At 52.4% G+C, this 25874-nt stretch overlaps 3 protein-coding genes across 5 annotated transcripts in view; 2 read left to right on the top strand and 1 right to left on the bottom strand.

Annotated features, from left to right (window-relative positions):
- EIF6 (eukaryotic translation initiation factor 6) lies at window positions 1–6947 on the top strand. Its single transcript, XM_036417496.2, has 7 exons — window positions 1–161; window positions 350–461; window positions 580–665; window positions 3086–3261; window positions 3778–3954; window positions 4109–4290; window positions 6686–6947. The coding sequence occupies exons 2-7, from the start codon at window positions 355–357 to the stop codon at window positions 6693–6695; spliced, it is 738 nt and encodes a 245-aa protein (XP_036273389.1). The 5' UTR covers window positions 1–161; window positions 350–354; the 3' UTR covers window positions 6696–6947.
- Window positions 6948–7376: 429 nt separating this feature from the next.
- On the top strand, window positions 7377–9080 carry MMP24OS (MMP24 opposite strand). 2 transcript variants are annotated; one of them, XM_036417499.2, is made up of 2 exons: window positions 7377–7496; window positions 7566–9080. In XM_036417499.2, the coding sequence occupies exon 2, from the start codon at window positions 7571–7573 to the stop codon at window positions 7736–7738; it is 168 nt and encodes a 55-aa protein (XP_036273392.1). In that variant the 5' UTR covers window positions 7377–7496; window positions 7566–7570; the 3' UTR covers window positions 7739–9080. The 2 variants fall into 2 exon arrangements, 1 of the variants encoding a protein (XP_036273392.1); XR_006740358.1 differs by having other exon boundaries at window positions 7395–7813; window positions 7852–9080.
- The window catches only part of MMP24 (matrix metallopeptidase 24), a 43819-nt gene continuing 26383 nt past the window's right edge, over window positions 8439–25874 (bottom strand). For both annotated transcript variants that reach the window (XM_045574787.1, XM_036417486.2), the window contains 5 exons: window positions 19260–19421; window positions 16854–17068; window positions 14787–14925; window positions 13216–13482; window positions 8439–11113 (listed from right to left, as the gene is read on the bottom strand). In XM_045574787.1, coding sequence (XP_045430743.1) covers window positions 10776–11113; window positions 13216–13482; window positions 14787–14925; window positions 16854–17068; window positions 19260–19421 — 1121 coding nt within the window. In that variant the 3' untranslated portion in view covers window positions 8439–10775. The remainder of the gene's footprint in view (window positions 11114–13215; window positions 13483–14786; window positions 14926–16853; window positions 17069–19259; window positions 19422–25874) is intronic.

Below are 25874 nucleotides of genomic sequence, written 5' to 3' on the forward strand. Positions count from 1 at the left end.
CATCCAGAAGGTGGAGCTAGAGTGGCGGCGAGCGCGGCGGGGTGCGCCCGGCTCTCCCGGAAGTCTCCTAGGCGGAGGCGGAAACGGAAGCCTACTTGAGGCAAAGAAGGCCCATCGGGAGCGTGTCGAGTTTCTGGGTACCTGCTGAGTCCGTGTGAAGGGTCAGCTCGGGCTCCCCGGGTCACGGGGTGAGGGTGGCCGGGGGGTTCGGAGGGGCCAGAGGGCGGGACCGGGTGCCTGAGGGGCCGAGGGGGTGGGGTCGCGGCGGGCCCCGAAGGGCCACCCCGGGGACCAGGAGTCCGGCCGGGGAGGACCCGCCGGCCCTGAACTCCCGGCCCACTGCCCCCAGGCCTCATGGCGGTTCGCGCGTCGTTCGAGAACAACTGTGAGATCGGCTGCTTTGCCAAACTCACCAACACCTACTGCCTGGTGGCCATCGGGGGCTCGGAGAACTTCTACAGGTGCGGCGGGGGCCCGCTGGCGTGTGTGGCTGGGCGGCGGCGGGCAGGGTGCTGGCTGGCGGGGGCACCGGCAGAGCGAGGGCTCCGGCCCGTGACCGCCGAGTTCGTGTTCCCACAGCGTGTTCGAGGGCGAGCTCGCCGAGACCATCCCTGTGGTGCACGCGTCCATCGCCGGCTGCCGCATCATCGGGCGGATGTGTGTGGGTAAGCCGGGGGAGGCGCCGAGCGGGGGAGCCCGTCAGCACCTTTAATTATGTCCCCGGGTGACCCAGGGATTTCCAGGCATTCCTCCGTTGTAGACTCTGAGGCCAGGGTCCACCTCCGGAGAAGGCTTCTGGATCATAGTAACAACAAGTAGCATTAAATGCTTTCACTCTCACACTTGTTTGCATGCCTTCTTCACGAAGACCCTGGGAGGTAGGAATTACTGGCTTAATTTGACTCGATGGGAAAGCTGAGACTTGCAGAACCGAAGTGACTCACCAGGTGCCACACCTAGTGTGAGGCAAGGTTAGAATGCCCTTTCTTCCCTGTCACTAACTCTGTGCCCATTGCTTTTTCTTCAAGCTAAGATTCTGGATCGCCCTGTTCAGTTATGTAAATCTTAAATCCCCATGTCTCTCAGTGGCGTCCCTATCCTACCTCTCCGCACCACTGGTTCTCTTTGAGCTGAACCTCTGTTTACTGCCACCCCTTATTTCTAGTTCTGCTCATAGAAGAGTTTGTTCCTTTAATTTTTAAAAATCATAATCCTGACGATGCTAGCCTTGGAGTATTTTCTTTTTGAAAAAGAGAGAGAGAGAGAGAAACATCAATTGGTTGCCAGAGAGAGAGAGAGAGAGAGAGAGAGAGAGAGAGAGAGAGAGAGAGAGAGAGAGAAACATCAATTGGTTGCCTCTTACATCCACTCTGACTGGGGATTGAATCTGCAATCTGGGCATGTGTCCTAATTAGGAATCAATCCCACAACCTTTTGATTTTACAACATGACACTAGCCAACTATGCTACAATGGCCAGGGCAGTAATTTCTTATTAAGGCAAAACACTATTATTCCTAACCATGACTTCAGAACTTGAAGTTTTTAAAAAAAAAAACAAAAACATATCTATCCACTGAGCAAAACCAGTTAGGGCCAGAACTTGAAGTTCTGATGTAACTAGGGAGAATTTAGCCTGACCATTGCTGTTTTATTTTATATTATCATGGTAATAACAGTTAAAAAGTTCACAGAATTGTAGAGGGAGGCAGAGGTTTAGACAGTGGTGTCACAACATAATTGTAGTTTGTTAATTCTCATTTCTGTGTATATGTTTTATGTAAGTATATCACAATGTATTTATCCATTCTCTGACAGTGGGCATTTGGGTAGTTTTCGGTCTATTATGCATCGTGTTGCAATATCTTTTAGTGAATACATGTATTGATTATATAATACCTAGGAGAAAATGGCTAGGTCATAGGGTATGTGAATATTCAGTGTAATTGCCCTAACCAGTTTGGCTTAGTGGATAGTGCATTGACCTGCGGACTCAAGGGTCCCAGGTTCAATTCTGGTCAAGGGCATGTACCATGGTTGCGGGCACATCCCTAGTAAGGTGTGTGCAGGAGGCAGCTGATCAATGTTTCTCTCTCATCGATGTTTCTAACTCTATCCCTCTCCCTTCTTCTCTGTATAAAAAAAGTATATATATTTTAAAAATATTCAGTGTAATCTATGATGCCAGGTAATTATCAGAAGTGGTTAAACAATTTACACTCTTATTGGTTGCTCAAGTATATGGAGTAACTCAACTCTTGGTATTGATGTTCTTTTGAAAATTTTAGCCATTCTAGTAGGTGTGTGATGTTATCTTTTAAGTTTCAAAATATATAACTAATGCCAAGCACTTCCTGCTAGTCCAGGTTCCCCTGGTTGGTGTTGTCAAAGTAGGTAGTGTGTGTGGGGACAGACTCCTAGGGTATCTCGGGCCTGCCCAGTAGGACTCCTGGTCTTCCTTAGTGTTATATGGATCAATTGTTTAGAGGGCTGAAGTTGGCTTACAGCAGTGGTCGGCAAACTCATTAATCAACAGAGCCAAATATCAACAGTACAATGATTGAAATTTCTTTTGAAATCCAAAATTTTTAAACTTAAACTTTTTTTTTTTTTTTTAATATATTTTATTGATTTTGTACAGAGAGGAAGGGAGAGAGATAGAGAGTTAGAAACATCGATGAGAGAGAGTCATCGATCAGCTGCCTCTTGCACACCCCCTACTGGGGATATGCCCGCAACCAAGGTACATGCCCTTGACTGGAATCGAACCCGGGACCCTTCAGTCCCCAAGCCGACGCTCTATCCATTGAGCTAAACCGGTCTCGGCTAAACTTAAACTTCTTCTAATGCCACTTCTTCAAAATAGATTTGCCCAGGCCATGATATTTTGTGGAAGAGCCACACTCAAGGGGCCAAAGAACCACATGTGGCTTGCGAGCCAGCCGAGGTTTGCCGACCACTGGTCTAAAGCTTTCCTGGAAAAGCTAATTAATTGGGCTGGGTCGTATCCTCAGCTTCATGACTCAGCAGGTATCTGTGTATTCATGGTCCTTCCTTGTTCCACCCCCCAATTTGGATCTTTCCAGGGAACAGACACGGTCTCCTGGTGCCCAACAACACTACCGACCAGGAGCTACAACATATTAGAAACTGCCTCCCAGACACAGTGCAGATCCGGCGGGTAGAGGAGCGGCTCTCAGCTTTGGGCAATGTCACCACCTGCAATGACTATGTGGCCTTGGTCCACCCAGATCTGGACAGGGTAAGGCAGCCTAGCTTGGCCCAAGGGTCACATTACTAGCCTAGTAAATGGTTAGTCACTTTTCCTACCTATCAGGCAGGAATTAGGGGTGTCTCTTATGGTTTCTTTTTATACCTGTGTTCTCACATTTCAGTTATTCATTGGAATAGTGATAACAGACTTTGCATGGGGTGGTCAGTATGAGAAAGAAGCTGGAAAGGGTATTCTTCAGAATCAGGAACCAGCCAGGGCCCAGGTAGATGACTGACACTTGAACCTTGAGTGTGCATTAAAGGGTGGTGTGGAGACCAGCCCCTGCTGTTCAGAGCTTGCATGGATACTAGGGGCTCCGTGGCTGGCCTCAGCTCTGCTCCAAGCTGTATCCCCTCCTTTTCTGGATCAAGCTTCCATGTGCAGCTACGTAGGAGAGGAATGAGAGGTTTAGGGCGTCAGCTCCGTGTGGTTCTTGGCATGGAGGGCCCTGGATTCTTTGACTTGCAAGCCCAGGGTGCTGAGCACGTTTCCTTTGGCTGACAGGAGACAGAAGAAATCCTTGCTGATGTGCTCAAGGTGGAAGTCTTCAGACAGACAGTGGCTGACCAGGTGTTAGTAGGAAGCTACTGTGTCTTCAGCAATCAGGGAGGGCTGGTGCATCCCAAGACTTCAATTGAAGACCAGGATGAACTGTCCTCCCTCCTTCAGGTCCCCCTTGTGGTAAGCATTCTTGTTCTCTGTCTCCTGCTGAAGCAGATCCCTTTGTCCTGTGTTATGGGGCTTATTCATAGGTTGGGATTGGGGGGAGTTCTCATCAGGGATGGGAGAAACTGATTGTTGATGTTATGATCCATATTGAGCTATCACCTGACAGGCGGGCACTGTGAACCGGGGCAGCGAGGTCATCGCTGCTGGGATGGTGGTGAACGACTGGTGTGCCTTCTGTGGCCTGGACACAACCAGCACAGAGCTCTCGGTGGTGGAGAGTGTCTTCAAGCTGAACGAAGCCCAGCCTAGCACCATTGCCACCAGCATGCGGGATTCACTCATTGACAGGTACCTGGATCTCTCCTCTGCCTTTTGAGGGGAGGAGGAGCAGATCACCTATAATGGGAGCCACACTGTATTCATTCCTGAAGGTTCTTCTGGTGTGTGAGGGCACAATGCCGGGCTGTCATGGGGTACAGCTGCAAGCATTGCCTGAGTATCTGCTCATCCCTGTCTTTGAAGACTTGGTTCAGTGTATCTCTTCTCTGGGCACAGCTTCCCTCTGGTCTTATTTTATCACTTACCACCTGGAGTTTGTATCTGCCTGTGTGTCGGTACCCCAGCCAGCGGACTATACAGAAAAGACCTGTTCACTGAGGGGAGGAGGGGAGGCTGCCTGCAGGAACCGAGGAGCCCTCGGGTGCCCAATGGACTTGGGGGTGGGGATTGCATCACAAGCACAATCACCTGGGTGTTTGTTTTTTAAACTGGGTGCTTGGGCCTCAACCTGGAGATTCAGGGGTGTGAATCTAAAATCTCTTCTTTCTTTGGAAGAGCAGCAGGTGTTGGATATTCGGGCTCCTTCTCTGTATTCCCCATTGAGGATCCTTCCCAGGATATACTACACCAACTAGCACAGCCCCTAATATCCATGCAGAATAGAAACTGCAAAGTGGAGCGAGTGCCCAGCAATAGCACTGGCAACAGGCAATATTTCTCTTCCTTCTTCCTTCATTTATTCATTCACCTGATGTTCACTGAGCCCTAAAGACAAAGCTTCATGTGGGATAGGCAACTTAGTGCTACTTCTGCCTCTGAGGGCTCACAGTGTAGCAGGCGAGAAGAGTTGTTGTGGCCACACATAACTCTTAGCTGTCTTTAAAAAAGAAACAAAAGGTGCCTTAAGTGGCTTGGCAAGCTCTGGTGAAACTAGTTTTGGGATCCAGAAAGGATAGTGCATTTAGTCTGGGCTTTAAGAAATGAGTAGGTAATTGAATATGCATAGATAGAGTGGGGAAGCACACTAAACAGACTCACAGATGCAGGGGTGTGAAGGGGAGAACTATTATTCCCAGAGTGTTGGGGACTCTGAATGCCCATGGCAAGTCTTATTTCTCCTCCCAATTATAGTTGACACTCAATATTATATTCGTTTTAGGTATACAACATAGTGGTTTGACATTTATATAACTTAAGGAAGTGATCCCCCTGTAGGACTGGTACATAGTTATTACAATATTATCCTAATATATAAAAACAAGCCAGGGGCTGTCACGACCGAAACAACCGGACACATGACCAACACAGGCTGTGTGGGGCGACAAGGCCAGCAGGGGGGTTAGTGAGGGACGACCAAATGACTGAATAGCTGTCAGCCCTAGAGAGCAGTGGAAAGGGTCTGATTTTGTCGTTTGTTAAACAACTTTTTTAATGTTATGTGCCAGACAATAGTGATGTGATGATAAACAAAGTATACCCTCCCTGCCCTTTTGAAACATAGACTCTCATAAGAAAAAGTCAGTATTTACACCATGAATCATTTAACTAAAGAACAACAACAAAAACCCTCTTAGTAACCTAAGAACAGAAATTTCTGTAACCTGATTATTGGTACTTACTGAAAAACTATAGCAAATGTTGCATTTAATGATGAAACTTCAGAAATTGTCATTAAAGTCATGTAGTCAGCAACACTGGTCAGCATTGCAGTTTGATAAGAAAAAGAAATGGGTATTGGAAAGAAGAGACAAAACTCATTATTCTCCTTTTGTTTTGACCTGATTGAATTTGAGGTGCCTGTGAGGTGTCAGGCCAAGAGAAATATGTACTTCGTTTTTATCATCGTGCACATGATTATCACTTGCAGGAAGAAAGTTCTGGCCTGAACCCTGCCACTGGGGTATTTGTGTCTTAGGCACGTTCCTTCCCCTGGCTGAGCCCCCTGGTTCCTTCATGTCTGGTGGACTTGACCCTTGAGGATCCAACCTAAGACCACCAACAGTTTGGATAAATTATTTTTTATTTTTAAAACATACTTTCATTTATTTCAGAGAGGGAGGGAAGCAATGATGAGAGAATCACTGATCAGCTGCCACACACCCCACTCTGGGGATCTAGCCCGCAACCTGGGCATGTGCCCTGACAGGGAATTGAACCAGTGACCTCTTGGTTCCTAAGTCACGCTCAACCACTGAGCCAGGCCGGCTGTGCTGAATAAATTATTGAGTTGACTCATCTGAATAGGGAAGGAGTTACTTTTACTTTCTAAGTAAATTGGGAATTCTACACTGGATTTTAACTCATGGGACCAATGGAATCTGGAAGGGGCTTTGAATATGGTTCTTCAGGCCTAAATTGGAACAAAGTGTATGGGCTGAGGTTGGAGGTAAGCACCTTGAGAATGGAGGGTGAGGTGTGCTTTGTGAAGCACCTGCTGACAATGCTCCTTCCTCTCTCTCTCTAGCCTTACCTGAATCACCTTCCATGCGGCTCTGAACTTTGGCTCCATCTCAACGTCCCACCCACTGTGTCTCGGATGCTGGCAGGGTGGTGGCAGAGAGCTCATTGGTATCGAGTGGCTGGATGCCCAACCCTTCTTCACCAGTGCCCATCTCCTGACTCTAGTTACTGCAAAATCTACCATGTACTAGCTGTCAGGCCTTATGGCTCCTAGCTGAGAGCTCTGTGTCCTGTGCCAGCCAATTAAAGGCAGCTGCTTCTGATCATTCTGAATGTGTTGTCTGGCGGCTTCCTCACCATTATTCCCGGGGAAAAGTGGGGGGAGATGCGCGGGCGGGTACCTATCACACACATTCTCTCAGCCCACACTGTGGTTCTCACATTTTCCTCTCACTCCAGCCTCATACTCATGAAAGTTAACTCCCTCCCCTGGGCTGGTGTCAGGACCCTGGGACAGAATCCTGTGTAAGGCCTCTGGGCACCTGACTAGACTGCCGTCTTGGGCCCAACGAAGTTAGAGGTCGCTGGCCTGGCTGCCCGGTGCCCTGGACCGCCTGGACCTCCGCGGGCTCCTGAGCTTGGGTGGGCCTTCTATTGGTCTCCTGGCTCCGCGGGGCGTGTCACCGCAGGATGAGGCGGGATTGGCTGGGTGCTGGTGGGTGGGGTCGAGCTGGGCCCCGCCCCCGGGGCCAGAAACTCCGCTCCGGAGGGCGAGGGGGTGACGTCACGGCGGCAGCTCCTCCCGCGCAGCTGCGCAGACGAGCGGAACCTGGAGGCTGCGCTGGGATTCTCCGACCCGCTGCTCCCGCCGCGAGGTGAGGGCCTGAGCGGGCAGGGAAGGGGCCGTAGGGCTGGCCACGCACCTGACGGGCTTGTGCTCCTGCAGACCATGGGCGCTCAGCTGAGCGGCGGCGAGGGCGCCGCGGGGCCGGCGCAGCCCCAGCCCCAGCCCCAGCCCGCGGCCCCCGAGGCTCCGGAGCGGCCTGGGCCCGAGCCCAGCCCCTGGGGGCCCCTGGACGACGTGCGCTTCCTCATCGCCTGCACCTCCTGGTACTGACCGCCCCGAGTCACCGCTCACCGCCGGTTCTGTTCGCCTCGCCTGGTCCGGCTCTGTGGTCTGTCCCCACCGCCCGATGTCTCAGCCTGTTCCCTCCCGCCCCCACGCCCCAGCCCCTCCGGTTCCCCAGAGTCGAGGATTGAGGAGGTCCAGGGGCCTGGAAGGCAGTCCCGGCAGAGCTGCCTCCACAGCTGCGCCTTGGGACACCTCGAAATTGTTCGCTCCCCACCCTACATCCAAACCACCTCAGCTTTCCTGCTCACCCGCTCCCTACAGCGCCAGCCATCTGGGTCCTGGCTCAGTCAAGACCAGGCTAGGGTTCTTGGTAAGACCCTAAAGCTACTCACCTCACCTCACTTGTTCCTTATTGCTGAGAACTCAGCTCCTGCTTTTGTTCGTGGTCACTGCACGATGTGCCTTGACTTCAGAGAAGACCTTGCTGCAGTGACTTCCTGAAGTCCTCCTCGGGGAGGTTGCTCCTCCAGCCTGGATCCCAGGGAGGCGTTATCAGGCTGCATTTCAGGACCCTAGTTACACTGGGCCTCTCGGAGAGGGGACGTGTGATTGCTGGGCTTGCCGATGAGATGAATGGGGCAGTTCCCGGACACCCCAAAGTACCCTGTTTCCCTTCTCCCAGAAGCTTCTTAGGCCACTCTCAGAACCTGTTCCTCTTTCCCACATCCAAGGGAAATGACAGACTCTGTATTTTTGTTTTATTTAGAAATGATTTAAAAAACATTATACAAAGGCTGATCAGTTTAAAATGTGACTGACACTGAAATGCTGTGATGTTCCCCAGGCCGAGGGGAAGCTGGGCTCTGGGGCCCCCGGTTGCTTTGCCCCTCTGTCTGCTCTGTCCTGGGGTGATGGACAAACAGATGATCACAAGGCAGGATAATCCGAGTTTGGAAGCCTCCAGGCTGAGCCCTCTCTGGGTCTAGCCTTGCATCCCTCACATCTGCAGCCTGGGCTGCCTGCCTCCATCTCCTGCTCTTTCTCAGCTGACCGCGGTAGTACCAGGAGCCAACGGGAGCCTGTGGGGCCTAGAGCGTTCAAGAAGTGAGAGCACCAACCTGAGGAGTGGAGGGGGACCAGGGCGGGGAGAAGGGAGGCCAGGAAAAGATGGATAAAAGAGACACTGCTGACCTCATCTTGGACCTTCGAGGGGTCCACAGGTGGAGACCAAGGCCCAGCCAGCTCACTGGATGGCCTGGGCGTGTAACAACCTCTCTGTGCTTCATTTGAGGGTGTGATGAAAATTACCCTTGGCCTCCCAGGGCCTACACTAGTTTCATGTGAGTGGACAGGTGTGAGCTAATAAAGTGCTTTGCAAAGTATAAAACGGTATACAAACTTATGAATCACTAATATCTCTGCAGTTGTTCCCCACCCGCCCCAGGGAGCCCGCCCTTGGCCAAAATAAAAAAACAAAACAAAACAAAACAAAAACAACCAGAAGGATAATGACAGGGAACACAGTGGAGCCAAATAGGTGCCTCTGGGATAAGAGATTTTGCTTCAGACAGCGCCCAGGGCAGCAGAAGTCCCTGTCTCCTACAGGCTAAGCTGACCCAAAGATCAGAGGTCACAGGAGGGGGGCCAGGGCCTTGTAGGCTCAGAGGGCCAGGTGGCAGCATCCTGAAGACTGATGCCGCCTCCTGGATTTGGCAGCCAGCGGGCATCACTGAACCCATTGATTGGTCTTGCCCAGGGCTTCTCAGTGGTCAGCAGGGCTGCCTGCCTCCACTGCGTTGGAGTGAGGCAAGCTGAGCCCTAGGAATTCCTGCCAGAGACAGTGCAGGGTGGGCCCCTCGGCTTGGGGCCACTGCCCATTGGTGGTGCTCTTTTCCAAAGAGCAATGCAGGAAGAAGGCCCCGTGAGCTGGGTTAGCAAGGGCCAAGCTCATGATATGAACACTGGTTCCAGTCTGAGGAATCAAGTGGGCTTCAGCGTGGTTGGGGGGCGTGGGCTCGGAGCACTTGAGAAGGCTGCCCTGACTCCCTTACTCGGGGCCATGAGGATGTTGGCCTGGAGCCATTTCTGCCTCACAGAACTGGTCAGGTGGAGCTACAGGCTGGAGTGCTGCTAGAGACTGGGCATGGGGAGAGAGTAAGGAGAGTGGAGGATGGTCACAAACTCAGATCAGCCTCCAGAAACAGGGTTGGCTCCTGCCCCAGTGCTTCAGCCTCGTGAGGAGGGCCTGGCTCCTGGGGTGTATGGGTGTCAGAGTGGCCTTAGCAGCACCTTGGTCCTTATCACCTGGGGCACGGCCTGTCATCTGGCCTCGTCACCGACAGTCACCTCTAATTCACCTAAAGCCTCCAGCAGCCTTTGCAGAATGGGACTTTAAACAGTAGAGACAGGACATCTAAATGTTCAAGATGTGACAGCTGGGTCCTTGGGAGACCCGGCCGGGCCACAGCCCTGCCTGCAGCATGTGACCCTAAGTCCTGGGTCTCAGAGGAGACCCCGGTGTGTGGAGCAGGTTTCCTGAGGGATCTGCTGCACGCCAGCAGGGGAAACCCGTCTTGTTGCCCACTGTTGGCAGCAGGGGTCCTGTAGCCATGGAGAACAGTGGGGTGGGGGTGAGGGGGACATCTGACCAGCAGGTGTTGGCAAAGAGGGACCGGGACTGGTGGCTTCTCCCAGATGGGACTGAGAGCACTAGTGCCGGCTTCCTGCAGAAGGTGCTGGGTCCAGCCAGGAACCAAGCTGTGGCGTCTCACGGACACCACAGGATGCAGTGACCACAGGGCCTCCCCCTGGCATGGGGCCTGGCCTATTCCCTTGAGTAGGGAGCAGTTTATCCAGGACAGAAGGCTGGCATCTGGGTGCCAGGCACCCACCCTGGGGCTCAGCTGCCATCACTCCCTGCCCCACGTTCATCCTAGGCCAGTGCGCCCACCACTTCAACTACATGACCCCTAGCCTAGGGCCCTGCTGGCTCCAGTGGGCAGTGACCAGAGCTGCCCCTCAGGCCCTGGTGAGGAAGGGCCCGGCTGGCCAGGCTGAGTGGACAGAGAGGGCTCTACGCTGCTCACACCCACTCCTGGACTGGCCGCTTATAGTAGGTGACAGGCTGAGGGCCTGCCTTGTTCTTGAACTGGAAGATGGTGTAGACCAGCACCAGGATGCAGAGGGACAGGATGCAGGGGATCACCACGGCCACCGCGTTCACGGAGCCCGGCACGTCGTTGATGGTCACCATGATGTCCACGTCGTCCTGGGGCAGCCGCCGCTCCTTGCGCCGCTCCACCTCTTTCTGGTTGCAGCCCATCCAGTCACGCAAGATGTTGCGTGGGTAGCCGGGCTCCACGCTCAGTCTCTGGTTGTCGAACTTCCAGTAGTCCCGGCCCTTGTAGAAATAGGTGTAATCTGCAGAAACACAGCCCAGCGTCACCACCACTCCCCGACACGTCCCTGTGCCCGCATGTGTGGGCAGGAGGTGGTGTGACTGTGTGGAGGGGCGCCTCTCCCGCCTGGGGGAGTCCCAGAGGAGCTCTGAAGGAGGGGTGGGCTTGTGAGGAGGTGGGAGCAGGGTGTTGGCACACGTGGAGGTGGGGAAGCACAGTGCTTGACACACCCTGCCAATAGCGTGTCTGGGTCATGGAGTTTCACCTTCATGGCTGCAGAGATGAGCACCCAGGACCTGGAGCAGCCCACCCTGTATTCTCAAAGGTTCTGGGGAGCCATAAAGGGGCTTTAAGTCAAATTGGTAAATTCAATCTGTGCCTCCCAGTCTGGAGCCATAGATCTGTCACTGTCCCCACAGGCACCCTCCCATGGGTCAGATCAAACCCCTAACTTAGGGCTTGGACGGCGTGGTCTCTATAGCTCTAGCGTCTCAGTCCAGCTCCTGCCTGGGCCAAGGGAGGTAGGGAGCAAGATTTTTCCTCTTGACAGCAGACACCACCTCTTGGCAATGATCATGGATTTTTTTTTTTTTTTTTTTTTTTTTTTTTTTTTGCGGGGGCTTGGCACACATCACTTCGCAACACTGATTACAAGTTTTCTGGGACCTTTCCAGGGGAAGGGCTGGAAGTAAAGAAGGCAGCAAACCTGGGGGGGGGGGCACCCCAAGGTTCCCAGCAACAGCCTTAGCAGTGAGCCAGTCCTCAGATCCAAAGCAACTCACTCAGACTCTCATTGGCCGGTACCCCACCCTGGCTGGGACGTTTCATTGGCCAAAGTCTTTGATGTCATCTGTTTCTGAGGCTCCGGGACAGCAAGACCACGTGTGTAAGGCATTAAGTACACAGGAGAGCCACCGGTAGCTGCTCTATCCCTGGGGCTGTTGGCTTTCTTACCAGCGGCATCTCATCAGAGTCCTTCCCAATGACGGCCAAAGTGGCCCCCTCGGCCTAGTTGCTTTCTCACAGCATTTATTTCCCTTACAGCATTGGTTGCTATCTTATTTTCCGGCCCCTAGCCTGAGAGACAGAATGCAATGCAAGTCTTGTTCTCTGCTCCATCTTCAGCCCTCCCACACAACCTGGTTCTAAGTAATTATTGTGGAAAAATCTGTCATTCCATATAAACGAAAACACATCAACAAGATGACAATGAGGACGAGAGCAGCTAAAGCAGATGGCATGGGCCACCTGCTAGGCATTGGTCTAAGTGCTCTACATAATTTATTTAATCCTTACAAAATCCTGTGAGGTAGGTATCATTATTATCTCTGTTTTATAGATGAGGAAACTGAGGAACAAAGTGATTTGCCAAAACTCATAGTAAGTGGTGGAGATGAAACCAGCCAGGCTGTGCTTTTGACCATATCAGTGGAGATGTGTTCAACAGACATTTATGATACCTACTCTGTGCCTGACAAGACCCAGCCCCTTCTTGAGAAGCTCCTACTCTGGCCTCTAGGAGGAGCTTAGAAAATGTCTCGTAAATAAAGAAGAAGCCGGGACTGGTTTGGCTCAGTGGATAGAGTGTCGGCCTGCAGACTGAAAGGTCCCAGGTTCGATTCCGGTCAAGGGCATGTACCTTGGTTGTGGGTGCATCCCCAGTGGGGGGTGTGCAGGGGGCAGCTGATCGATGATTCTCTCTCATCGATGTTTCTCTCTATCCCTCTCTCTTCCTCTCTATGAAAAATCAATAAAATATATTTAAAAAAAATAAAGAAAGAAGGCTTCTCTCTCCACCTCCCTGCCCTCAAACCCTGGGAAAAGGCACCTCGGAACCACCATATCATTGCTTTTCAGATTTGATAACTCAAGGAACTCCCGGAGTGCACCTGAGTCCGTGAGGAATGCTGTTTGAGGGAATGCAGTCAGTCTATGGAAACATCTCTCAATGGAGAATCAACCCTGAAGGTGAGAAATTGTGAGTTGGTAGCTGGTAAGAGAATTTCACTGTGTGAACGTGGGTGGCTATGAGGCCGTTGTCTTTGCTCCCAGGTGGTGTTTCTCAAACCAGGGTACCCACGGGCTCTGCTGGGACCCCGCCCACCCTGCCGGGCCCGTACATACATCCTTCCTTGCTGATGAAGGCCCCCTGGGGGGCCTGTGGGATGCCCTTCCACACGGTGATGGGCTTGGGGTAGCCGGGGTCCGTGGCCCGCCGCTCCTCGCTGTAGCGCCAGTACTGCTCGCCTTTGAAGAAATAGGTCTTGCCCACCGGTTCCCAGCGCAGAGCCGTGTCAATGCCTTCTCGGGGCAGACAGCTGCCCAGCTCCCCCAGGCTGTGGGGGTACCCAGGCTCCACTGTCACCTCCTTAAACACCCAGTACTTGTCACCTGCGGCCAAGAGAAGCCCAGGATCAGCCTTCCCCGGCCCCTCAGTGCCAGAGGCTGTGCTAGTGCCACTTGCCCATCTTCTTCGGGGACTGAAGTCATTCATAGAGCCGGAGTAGAGCAGGGAGACAGCCCTAGGCCTGCTTGATACCCTCAGTAGAAGACTGAGGCCTCTTGGCCCAGGCACACCGTAGAGGGCAAGAGGCCAGAAGCCAATCGCAGATCCTGGACAACTCACTCCATGCCGCCCAGGCTCTGTGTTTCACCCTCTGTGACTTGTTCCTTTCTCCTCTCTGGGTGATCTCAGCCACTCGTGCACACTAGTGTTCCTTGATACCCTCTCCCCCCTCCCCTTCCACCAATGACACCCAACTCTGAGGCTCTAGCCCATAGCCACTCTCTCAGTGGACTGAGCACCAGACCCGGGTATCCTGATGGCCCATCTGCCTCCAGCATGTCCAAATTGGCTTTCCAGAGTTCCTCATCGCCACCACAGGGGGCGCCCTCCCTCATCACCTTCCAGCCTCTCAGAGTCCTGGCCCTCGTTCCTCCTCCTCTAGCTGTGTTTAGCCTCCCTGTATGGGCCTTGCAGACAACACTCTCCTCAGCTTCAGCAACCATTTCAGAAATGGCCTCCTGCCTCTGCACCTGCTCTCTGTTGCTCACAAACATTCAGTGAGTTTCCAGTGTTGCCCTAAGAGATTGATATTAAGTTCTGGCCTGGCAAACAAGGCTCTTCAGGCCTCTCCCCAGAAAACCACCTTTCCAGGCCATTTCTCACAGCTTTCCCATGTCCACACGTGCACATCCCCATACTCCTCCTTTGTCCATGCTGTTCCTTCCCCTTGGAATGCGTTCCTTGCTTCTCACCAACTGTCTGTGTCTTACCTGACCCAGGTCAGGATAACTGAAGTGAAACCACCTAGCATGGGGAGGGCACAGGGTGGCATCTGTACATGTTAGCCCCCCCCCCTTCCCTGACTGTTCCAGCCTCTGGGCTGTGTGGCCTCCTCCGTCTGTGTCACTGATAGGGTGGCCTTCCATGGAGCACTGATGGTCTTCAATGGCCTGCACAACCCTCTACTATATGTGGTTGAGGCTTGTCACCCACCAACTTTGACACATATGGGCCCTTAACAATCACTCCTTGACTTGATTTCCCCAAATTGTGCCTTGTCTGCCTGAAGGATCTATCGTTTCAAATGTCAGTGTCTCTGTTAGGGCTAGAAGGACCCTCGGGGTACATCTGCCTCCCACCCCACTTCACAGATGAAAAAACGGGGTCCCAAGGACACAGGCCACGTTACCTTTGAAGAAGACAAATCTCCCATCAGCCCTCTCATAGGCTGCATCTATGCGGGCAGGCAGGCCCTTCCAGAACTGCTCGATCTGCATGGGGTAACCCTCCTGCACACGGTTATTGCGCAGGCGCCAGAACCAGCGGTCCTAGGGGGCAAGGAGAGGAGAGGAAGAAGCATAACCTGTGAACCCGGTGCTCAGCCCAAACCACCCCGATACCTTCCCCTGGGCCCAGTCTTGAAACCCTTTATCAAGTCTGTCCATTCACTGCTTCTGACTTTCAAAGTCCTGTGGGGAAACAGGATGCTCATCAACTCTTTAAGTAAGCATCTTTAAAGGTGTGGCCTGAGATAGAGGAGACAGGTCTGATGGGGGGAAGAGATGTGGAGGAGCCGAAGGGATGATGCCAGGGCCTGGAGTAGCCACGTGAGGGCAGCAGAGAGTCACTGACGTCGGCCGAGCCACTCCTGAGTCACCGAGCCTGGGCAGAGTGCCCTCCTCAGAGGTGGCTGCTCCATCCAGCGGAGCAAGGACCCCGGGAAGCAAGCCCTCTTTTGCTTGGGGGGATTCCCCCAAGACCTGGGTGTGAATTCAGGTTCCTCCACTCACAGCTGCATGGCCTTGGGCCTCGTACTTACAGAGCCTCACCTGCAGGTGGGGGAATAATGAGGGGTCAGATGAGAGAACCTAGGCAGAGTGCCTAGAACGGTAGGGGACACATAATCGATGTTGAATAAATGGCAGATCAATAGGCCAAGAGTGTGAGAAAAGCCCTCCTCTTCATACTGGTGCCTTGCCTCACTGTAGCCCCTCGCTGGTAGGCACCCTGGGCAAGGTCTACAACCTCTCAGTCTTCTTATGTGTAGGTGAGGATAATAGAGCCCAGACTTGCCTAGGAACTGTTCAGTTGGAGGATCCAAGAGTACAGAGAAATGAATGTGATTAGTAAAAGAAAAGGTTTTCAAAGGACTTTCACATCCAGTTATTCTGACTCTCACACTCTTGTTAAGTAGCTATGAGATATACGGGTCTTAAGGAACGCCCAGTGGGTTTCCAGAGCCACTCGGTGAGAGGCAGGCTAACCCGGTGCCTGACTCTTGCTCAGTGCTCAAAACTTGCTGGGGAGGACTCCACGAGTGGAGTGGGGAAGTCCTCTCCTACCTCCCAGTGTGAGGGAGACATGCTGCCCCCACCCCCTTCGTTGGAGGGCGTACTGCCTCCGAGGCTGGGAGTGTGGTCAGCAGGCAGTTTTCCACTGTCCGCCTCTCAGGATGGCCTCTGCTTCTGAGAGTTCCTCCCAGGTCACATCCTCCCTTACCCAGTGACTGAATGAGGCAGGGGGAACAAAGTTACAGCCATTGGGAGCCCGAGTTGGGATAATTCTGACCAGCCCACCTAGCTCCAGACCCCCTGTAAGGGTGGCTGAGTCTGCAATGGGCCTTCATGGCTGCTTACACATATCATCTTCCGCCCAATCCTGCTTCCCTTCCACAGATGCTGATCCCAACGGTACTCCCTCCTCAAAGTCCTGCATTCCAAACACCATCCCAGCATCTGCTCCCCTTGGAGCCCAGTGCAACGCGCCAAGCAGGCTTCCCTACCAGCCAGGCCCTGGCTGAGGTGACAGGACCAGACAGGTGACAAGCTGTAGCCTGGCTTGCTTCCTGTCAGGCACCCCTCAGTGCCAGCCTCTCAGCCCTGGCAGGATCTAGAGGCAGACGCAGCCACCACTGTGCCAGCCCCTACTTCATAGCCTCGCATTATTTAATCTTCACCCTTCGTTGGGGAATGACCCCTAGTTTTCAGATGGAGAAATTGAAGTCCAGAGAAGGGCGGTTGACTTGCTTCATCACAGACCAGAAGCAAGTCTCTCAACACTTCCAAGAGATAACCCTGGGGTCACCGACTTCCTCCTCTCCCCCGTCTTGATTCACTCTCAGCACCAGGAAGAGACCCCGTGTCCTGGCCATTGGCCAGCTCCCATGCAGGCCCCCCAGCAGGCCGAATCCCAGAGCAGCAGCCCCTCCATGGTGGAAGGGGACCCCTGGAAGGTGCCCGTTGCCGGGGCCTCCTACCTTGAACACAAACATCTCGCCCCGGAAGAGAGCCACTGTGTTGAAGTTGCCGTCACAGATGTTGGGCTTGGCACCGGGTGTGGACGGCCTGTCCCCGAGGGGTGGCCTGGGAGGCCTGGGCTGGCGCTCGTGCTTCCTCTCAGACGGCGAATGGATCCTGCGGACAGGGAGCGTGGGGAGGGGCCTTGTGGGCTCCAGGGGCTCGGCTGGGGGTCCTGGAGAGAGGGGCTGCATCTTAGAAAGGGGCCGGCCATTCCCTGCCTCCCCATCCCCAGTCTGAGACAGGCCTGTCACACTCCGGCCTCCTGTACTCTCTCCCCGTTTTTCATTCCCCAATCTTTGAGAAAATAGGTGAAAAAATAACCATTAAATGAGACTCTCAAATCTGGTGTGTTCTCCTTCTTCTCTCCTTTTGTGAGAGAACAAGCCCCTTCTCAGGTTCAGTGTCCCACACCCTCTTTCTCTGCTCCCCTCCATACACACTCGCCCACTTCCTCACTCCCCTTCATCCTTTATCCTGATTCAGTATGGCTGTGCCCATGACCCCTGCACTGCCCTGTCGAGATACCAGCGGCCTCTGTGTTGCCAGATTCAATGGCTGCTTGGCTCAGGCTCTGAGGTGCATATGTATTCTTCAGGGATCTTGATAAAATGCAGATTGTGACTCAGAGGACCTGGTGGGGCCTGCGATCCTGCATTTCTCTAAGCTCTCAGGTGACGCTCATGTTGCTGTCTGAGGCCCACACTTGTAGCAAGATCATAGAAACCCTTTCCTCAAATACTCTTTTCCGGAACCCAGCGCCCTCCCGGTCTCCCTCCTTCCCGAGGCTGTGCCTTCTCAGCCTCCTTCACCGAGAGCCTTTCCTCATTCCTCGCTACTGAAAGGTGGCCAAGCCCTGGGTTCTCTTCTTTTCTCCCTCTCTCTCCCTCCCCCTCTCCTTCTCCCTCCCCCTCCCACTCCCCTCCCCCTCCCCCTCCCCCTCTCCCCTCCCTTCCCTCCCTCCCCCTCCACCTCCCCCTTCCCTCCCTCTCTCCCTCCCCTCTCCCTCTCTCTCCCCCCCCCTCCCCTCCCGTCCCCTCCCCCTCTCCCTCCCCTTCTCCTCCCCCTCTCCCTCTCTCCTCCCCCTCCCTCTCTCCCCTCCCCCTCTCCCTCTCCCTCTCCCTCCCCTCCCCTCCCCTCCCCCTCCCCCTCCCCTTCCCCCTCCCCCTCCCCTTCCCCCTCCCCCTCCCCTTCCCCCTCCCCCTCCTCCTTCCCCTCCCCCTCCCCCTCCCCCTCTCCCTCTCCCTCCCCCTCTCCCTCTCCCTCTTTTGGTCCCTAGGCCAGAACTTCTCAACTTGAACTGCGTAACAAGATCACCTGGGGAGTTTTTTAAAAAAATCTTGATGCTCAGGAGGCACCCCAGACCAATTAAAACCAAATCTCTGGAGGGCGGGTCTAGTATTGGTATTTTGTATTGAAAACCGAGGGTGAGCCCAGTGGGCAGCCAGGTTAAGAACCATCCCTCTCAGTGATCTCATCCAGTTCACAGCTTTAAAGACGCTCTCTGAGAGCCATCCAGTAGGATGTCCTGGGATGACAGAAATGTTCTGTATCTGCACTGTCCTGTACAGCAGCCTCTCGCCACCCCTGGCTACCGAACACTTGAAATGAGTGACTAGTTGTTAGTGTGACAGAAGAACTGAAAATTTTATTTTATTTAACTCTAATTAAGATAAATTTCAATTTCAATAGCCACATGTGGCTATACTGGACACCAGATTTCCAAATCAACATCCCAGCCCAGATCTGTGAGCTACAGACTGGTCCGTCCCATTGCCCCACAATTACAAAAGCCGGAAACCTTGTTGTCATCCTCCTCACCCCCTGTCTCATCTGTTAGCAAATCCTGTCCATTCCTTTTTCAAAATACCTTCCAGTTACCACCACCCCTGTCCAGTCCTCTTCAGCTTACCCTCTGGACATCCTGCCTAGCCTTCCTTGTGTGGGTCTCCTGGCTAGAGCTGGGACCCCTTGAAAGTGAACCTCAGGAGGCAAGAGGGAGGTGTGTGGAGGGGCAGGGCAAGAGAGAAGAGGGAGTAGGTGGGCATCTACTCACTTTTGTCCCTCCCAGGAGCATACCCTCCCCTACTTCCCAGGGTGAGGGCAAGGGGGATGGGTGGTGGGGGTGGGGAGGTAGGTGTGCCCACTCTGGTTAAGCAAGACATCTTCAGTCTCTAAAGGTCAGACACACAGAGACACAGCAGCTATGTGGATGGATGGCAGTGCTCCCTCTTCCCTTTCCTCCCCTTCCCTTCCCCTTCCCTTTCCATTCCTCCCTTTCCCTTTCCCACCCTTCCCTGTGACCGGCAGGCAGCCGCAGCCCGCGCCCGCAGTGGAAGTGGCGGCCCCTCTCCCCTGCCACACACCGTAAATCTTCTGGATGCCCTGGAGATCATCCTGAGGCAGCTTGAAGTTGTGTGTCTCCATGTACTGGTAGAAGGGCGCCATGATGGCGCTGGGGTCGTTGGAGTGCTCCAGTCCCAGGGCGTGGCCCAGCTCGTGCACAGCCACTAGGAAGAGGTCATTCCCTGTGGAGAGGGGGATGGGAGGTGCCCAGGGCACCCACTTAGATATCAGACTGTCACTCCATTTGGTTAGAAAGCACCCATAGAGCCGAAACCGGTTTGGCTCAATGGATAGAGCGTCGGCTTGGGGACTGAAAGGTCCCTGGTTCGATTCCAGTCAAGGGCATGTACTTTGGTTGCGGGCATATCCCCAGGAGGGGGTGTGCAAGAGGCAGCTGATGGATGACTCTCTCTCATCGATGTTTCTAACTCTCTATCTCTCTCCCTTCCTCTCTGTACAAAATCAATAAAATATATTTTTTTTAAAAAAAAAAAAAGAAGAAAAAAAGAAAAGAAAACACCCATAGATTTGGCACTAGGCCCTGTGCCGGACACTGGATCACACCCTGACTTCCAGAACGCTCGACATAGTGGGAGATAGGGAGGGAGAAACAAAATAAGAGAAACTAGTGTTCCAGGTGCTTTCATTGGTGTCTATAGGGTCGAGTGAGGATATCAAGAAGGAGGAGCCATTTAAACGTGAAGAAAGGAGTTCCATGAAGCTTCATCAAGGTGAAGCGTAAGTTGAGCATTGAAAGATAAGGAGTTAAGTCAGGAGAATGGATTCAGGGGGCAGGAGAGGAAGGTGGGTGGGGATGGCATTCCTGGCAGAGGGAAAGCTATAAACAAGATCCAGGGACAATCAGTTTCATTCCACTTGGCTCTGGAACAAAGCACGAGGGGAGGGCCAGGGAGCGATGAGGTCAGCCGGCCGCAGCCGGCTATGATGCCAGCGAAGGAATCTGGATCGGCTTCGTGGCCAGTGGGGGGCTGAGGCAGGAGGGGGTGGTGACACAATGACATCACTCTGGCTGTGGTTGGAGGAAGGTGTAGAGGCCAGTGAGACCAGAGACAGCGGGATCAGAGGGGTCAGTTCAGAAGCTGTACAAGGGCCCAGGGGGGAGATGAGAAGGGCCAGGCAGAGGGGCGTCCTGGGCGGTAGGCGGAGGTCAGCTGCAGGAGCCCTGGGCAGCCGGGCTCTGGCCTGTGGCAGCTCTCAGTCCAGTAAGATCACAGATCTAAACTGATCTACCATCGAAATCAAAGCTAGGGATTCAAGTTTGAGTGACAAAACAAGGTCCGGGTGCTGAAAGTGGGGCACGGGGTATGAAACTGAGGCAGCCACATGGCACAGTGGTCTTGAGCACATGCCTCTGAGGGGAGCAGATCACATTAAGGCCCAGCTCTACCCCCACCAGCTGTGGGAACTTGGCCAGAAGGTCTCCCCCTGAGCCTCCTTTCTCATTGATAAATGGGGAAATCATCCCACCTCACAGGGCTGTGTGAGGGCATAGTTGCTCTTGTTATCATACATATTAGGGGGGGTTGGTGCCTGGAATAAGCCCATTGACCAGAGGGAAGCACAAGGCCATTGGGGTTCCAGCAACCAAAACCTCTTAAAAATTGGAGTGGGGGTGGTGAGGGGGAGGATTAAAAAACCCTAACTTTGTGAAATAAATGCAGGGTCTGGGAGTTGGGCAGGCTGTTGTCTCAACAGTCCTGACTCCTGCCTGTCCAGTTACTGAGCCCTCCTTCCCTTGATCTCTGGCATTGGGATGCCCTTGAGCCCTGCCTCTTCCTGCCCAGCTTTGAGGCATGTGGCAGTCCATTCCTGCCACCTTGAAGTACAGGGAGGCTGCCAGGAGCCCAGAAGGTTGTCAGGAGACATAGTGTCCACTCTGGCCCCAGTGCCACTGGCAAAGATATCCTACAAGGGCCTGTGAGGGTCAGATGGGGTTGAGGATTGTCTCTGGCCTTTCTGGCTGAAGGCTTGGGAAAAGAGAAGAACCCCATGGGGTGGACCCAGGCACGTGCATGCCCGCTGCTCTGCTGACACCACCAGGTTTTGCTTTTTTTTTTTTTTTTTTTTTTTTTTCCAGCAAAGGGGGCATGGGCAAGATCAGCGCAAGGTTGGCCAAGAGCCTGGGGCTGCCGTCTGCTGGGGAAGGGCAAGCTGGCGCGAGGAGGCCAGGCCGCCCCCAGTTCCTTCCTCAGGTCCTGGTCCCTCTGGCATCGGGAAAGGGTGAGCTCATCTCTGAGCTCCATCCCAAACACAGAGCGGAAGGCAGCGCTGCTTCCTGGGGTCCGTCTTGGCTCCGCTCCTGGCCTGCTCTTCCACCTGCGACAAGCTGTTCGGGCCGCTGTCTCCTGACCAGGCTCTTCCCGGGGCCGTCCACAAGGGTCTGCGCTGGGGACCAGGGCGCAGGGCTCCACGCTCCTGGCCAGACTGACCCTGTGTCCCTAGCCTGTGTCTGTCTCTCTGCGCGCCTCTGTGCCTGGGCCTCTGTAGACAACAGGAGTAAGCCCTTAAAGGAAAGGGCCCGTGGGTTTGACCCAGGGGCCAAAGGGCAGAGAACTGGGGAACTGGCTCCTTACTGCCCAGAAGCCCAAGAGACCTGCCCTGAGGAGGATGGAGGGAGAGGGGACAGGAGCGGGAGAACTCCCTGGAGCGCGTGCCGTGGAAAAGCAGAGGTACAGAGAAGACTCCGCTGGTCGGAATGGCAGTTCCTGGGAGCCAGCCCGCCACGGATCCCAGCACTGCCATGTGCTAGCAGGGTGACAGGTTAAATCTCTTTCTCTGTAAAATGAAGGGAATAATAGTTCCATCATAAGAACTGAGGTGAAGATTAATGAGGCAAAATGTGTAAAGCACTCATACAGGCTCCTGTCACAAAACTATGACTGTTAATTAGCTGGGTCACATTGAGCTATGTGTGAGGACCAGCATCCCCAAGAGGGAGTATTCCTGTGGGCTGGGAGCTCAAAGCCTCGGGCCTCTTAGCAAGTATATACCTTGTCTGTGCCTCATTTCCTTCTCTTAGGACCTCCAAATTTGGCAATTTCCATCTGATTTATTCCTCCAACCCCCCAAACATTTACAGAATTTCCCTTTGCCTCTATTCTTTTGCCAGTGCTATCCCTTCCACTGGGAATAGCCTTATTTCTTCAAAGTTCAGCTCAACCCTATCTCTTCCAGGAAGTCCTCCTTGATTTCTCCCACTGGCAGTGAATGCTGCTTCCTCTGTGCTCTATCAGTGGTTTATCTGAACTATCTCTATGGCACTGACCACTTTCCATTCTACATGATAGTATCTAACACACACTCTCACTCATCCTCGGACTGTGAGCTCCTTGAGGGCAAGCTCTGTGTCTGACAGGGCTCAGGGACAGCAGTCAGGACAGGACAGTGCCAGAAGTTCAGTATTTTTTCAGGTGTGGTCCTTGGACCACCTGCAGCAGAACCACCCGGAGCAATTTTTAAAAATTCAGTCCTGGGTTCACACCTGGCTCTGCCACTTACCAACTGTGTAACTTGAAACTTTACTTTCCTCATCTGCAAAATGGAGGTTATGATCTCTGCTGAGTCTAGCTCCCAAGGTGGGGAGAGTCGCTGAAATAATTGCAAAAGGGCTCTCCCCTGTGAATAGCTGGTCTGGATGACTCTTCCCGTCTTGCCACCTTCCCTTGGGCTGGGCTCCCTCCCCAGCAGGGCTTAGTGAATTCTGCTGACCTCACTACTTGACTCATTGGAAAGAGATGAGGACAGAAAGTACCTGGAAGCAGTCCCTGAGAGCAGCTTAAAGGAAAGGCGTGATGGGCTAGATTATAATACCTTTCCCCCAGGCTCCAACGAGCCGGAGAATCAGAGTCACCTTTACCATCCAGAGGTTCTCCAGAGCAGTGGTCGCCAACTGGTGGTCCTTGGACCACGGTGATTCGTGAGGTTCGAAAGGTTGGCGACAGCTGCTCCAGAGAGCCTTTTAAACACACAGGTGGAGGAGATTACGATTCAGGAGTTTTGAGTTAAGAGTTTAGGCAACTTTCCCCTCCCTTTTTTTAAAGTCCCCCAGGTAAACTTTGTAAAGGTTGGGTCAGGCTGACACACCTGAGCCAACCAGTAAACCTTAACATCGCTAAACGTGGGATAACCTGCATCACAGGTGCTTCCCAGTGTGATGGGTTAGGGAAGTTCAGCACTACCTAAGTAGGGAGTATTCTTGCCTAAAAAAAGTGAACCCAAATCTGGCCTGTTGATCTAATTAATATTCAGGAAATATGGGGAAGAAAGACAAGTTAAAAGTGAACCTGAATCTCGTCAAGCCAAATGACTATACTCAGGAGAAGTGACCTTTAATATATATGGCTTCTTTAAGATATATGGCTGTTGGGGCATAGGAAACGGAAGCAAGGTGACTGCTTTAAATGAAAAGGGCCTTATGAGACACATCAGTCTTATATGATGTATGCATGGTGTTTGGATCCTGATGCAAGCAAACAACTATAAAAGACATTTTTGAAGTAACTTGAGAAAATGAACACAAACTGGGTATTTGATTTTAAGAAATCATTGTTAATTTTGTTGGGTTTGATATTGATTTTTGTGGATGTGTACAAAGTAATCAGAGGTACTGATATATACCAAAGTATTTAAAGGTGAAATGATTATGCCTGGGATTTTCTTTAGAATACCTTAGCCAAGCCTTGCCAGCATGGTTGAGTATCATCTATGAATCAGGAGATCAGGGTTCAATTTCTGGAGAGGGCACATGACCGGGTGGTGAACTTAGTCCCCAGTGGGGGATGTGCAGGAGGCAGCCAATCAATGATTCTTTTTCATCATTGATGCTTCTATCTCTCTCTCCATCTCCCTCCCTCTCTGAAATTTAAACACACACACACAAAAACAAACAAACAACAACAACAACAACAACAACACACACACACACACACAAAACCACAACCTCAGCCAAAAAATAAAAAAAAAAGGGAGAGGGTAGATAAAATAGGAATGACATAATGTTGATAATTGTTGTTGCAGGGTAATGGGTGCCTGGGGGTTCATACTGTCATTCTCTCTACTTTTGTGAATTTGAAATTTTCCATATTGGAAATTTAGATTAGAGAAGAAAGCCAATAAACAAAAGTTCCCAGGAGAACGCTGCTCCCTCCCTCCCTGAGTTTATGTGGAAATTAAACAAGATAATATACAAGTGCTCCATAAATCTTGGTTCCTATCCTTCCCTTTCAAAAGCAGTCCTAGGGCCGCTGGTGCCTTTCCAGCTTGCCAGCCAGCTATTACTGTGGTTAGGAGAGGCATCTGGATAGTTCATGCTTGGTTTTCCAGAGCACAGAAAAGCCCCGACTCTTGTCCAGAGAAGACATTGGCTACTGTGGAATTTCTATCAGAACCATCAGTCACTCATCAGGATGGGGTGGGACAGACAGGAAGGTGCTGGGATGGTCCCAACTTCTTTCCCCCCACACCACCAGCAACACTTAGGCTTTTAAGACTGGGTCCAGGGTTTCTAACAGCAAGGAGTGGATCTGGGAAATGCAAACCCCAGAGCTGGGAAGGGAAGGGCAAAGGAGGAGTGTCTTCTCAGTACTTCTTGGACAACAACCTTTTAGGATTTTCTTTATCTCAATCAGGGCTATAATTTAAAATCTCACAAGCTGGCATATAACTGGAGCTAAAAAATGTTCGTTTTCTTCTCTTCATATCTTATCAGTTAGCATAGACCGCCATTCCCTGACACAGATCCAAGAATAAGAATGAGATAAAGAACAGGAGTTCTGAAAGCCAGGAAACCACATCCAGGACAGAAGGGAAGGGACACTGGGGCAGAGGAAATGGAGCTAGGTAGGAAAGAGGACGCAAGTTTGAAGAGGGCAGTGGGGGGAGAAGGGGTAAAGGGAAATTAGATTTATAATTTCCTGAGCTTTGGCCAAACCATCTCCTGACCCAGCCTTTGAAGGATGAGCCAAGAGTTGATGATCTCTGATCCATGCAAAGATAGGCCCAGATTTTTCTCAAGGAGGTCATCCCCCTTTACAAATACTAGGCACAGCCTCTGAGGAAATGTGTCTTAAAGTCTGCTCTCAGCCTGAGCTTTGCCAAGGAGAAGAATGCCCAGTGTTTCCCAAACTTGCCTAGCCATAAGCATGAGAATCCCCAGGGGGAGGGCCTGAAATCCATGTTTATAACAAAAGACCTGGCTGAGTCTTATGACCTGTTAAAGACACTCTGGAGTTGGAGACAGTGTTTCTTGAGTGATGGAACCCCTGCATCAGAAGGGATTTTATCAGACTACATGCAGATTCCCAGGCCCAGAATCAGAGAATCAGAATAGCAAAAGGTTAGGTGCCTGGAGCCTGGAGTCTGCATTTTTTTAAAAAGGTTTCTAGGTGATTTGGGTGTGCTGTGGAGTCCTAATGCTCAGGTTCAGAGCCTTACTTCATCATTCACCATCTATGGGACCTTGGGTAGGCAACCTAATATTTCTCTATTTAGTTTACCTATCTGTAAAACGGGGGTAGTAATATATATATATATATATAGACTACGTAAAAAGCACTTGACGGGGCCTTAGAATATTAACATACTAGTTGTCTGTTGCAATCTAAAATAGAATAGAA

Source organism: Pipistrellus kuhlii, unplaced genomic scaffold (assembly GCF_014108245.1).
Source record: "Pipistrellus kuhlii isolate mPipKuh1 unplaced genomic scaffold, mPipKuh1.p scaffold_m20_p_6, whole genome shotgun sequence".
NCBI classification, from domain to species: domain Eukaryota; kingdom Metazoa; phylum Chordata; class Mammalia; order Chiroptera; family Vespertilionidae; genus Pipistrellus; species Pipistrellus kuhlii.

Excerpts from the sequence above, each read along its gene's own strand:
- EIF6 (XM_036417496.2), top strand. The coding sequence starts at position 355 with ATGGCGGTTCGCGCGTCGTTCGAGAACAACTGTGAGATCGGCTGCTTT. Across the intron at positions 462-579 it reads GGCTCGGAGAACTTCTACAG|CGTGTTCGAGGGCGAGCTCG; the intron begins GTGCGGCGGGGG and ends GTGTTCCCACAG. Across the intron at positions 666-3,085 it reads CATCGGGCGGATGTGTGTGG|GGAACAGACACGGTCTCCTG; the intron begins GTAAGCCGGGGG and ends GGATCTTTCCAG.
- MMP24OS (XM_036417499.2), top strand. The coding sequence starts at position 7,571 with ATGGGCGCTCAGCTGAGCGGCGGCGAGGGCGCCGCGGGGCCGGCGCAG.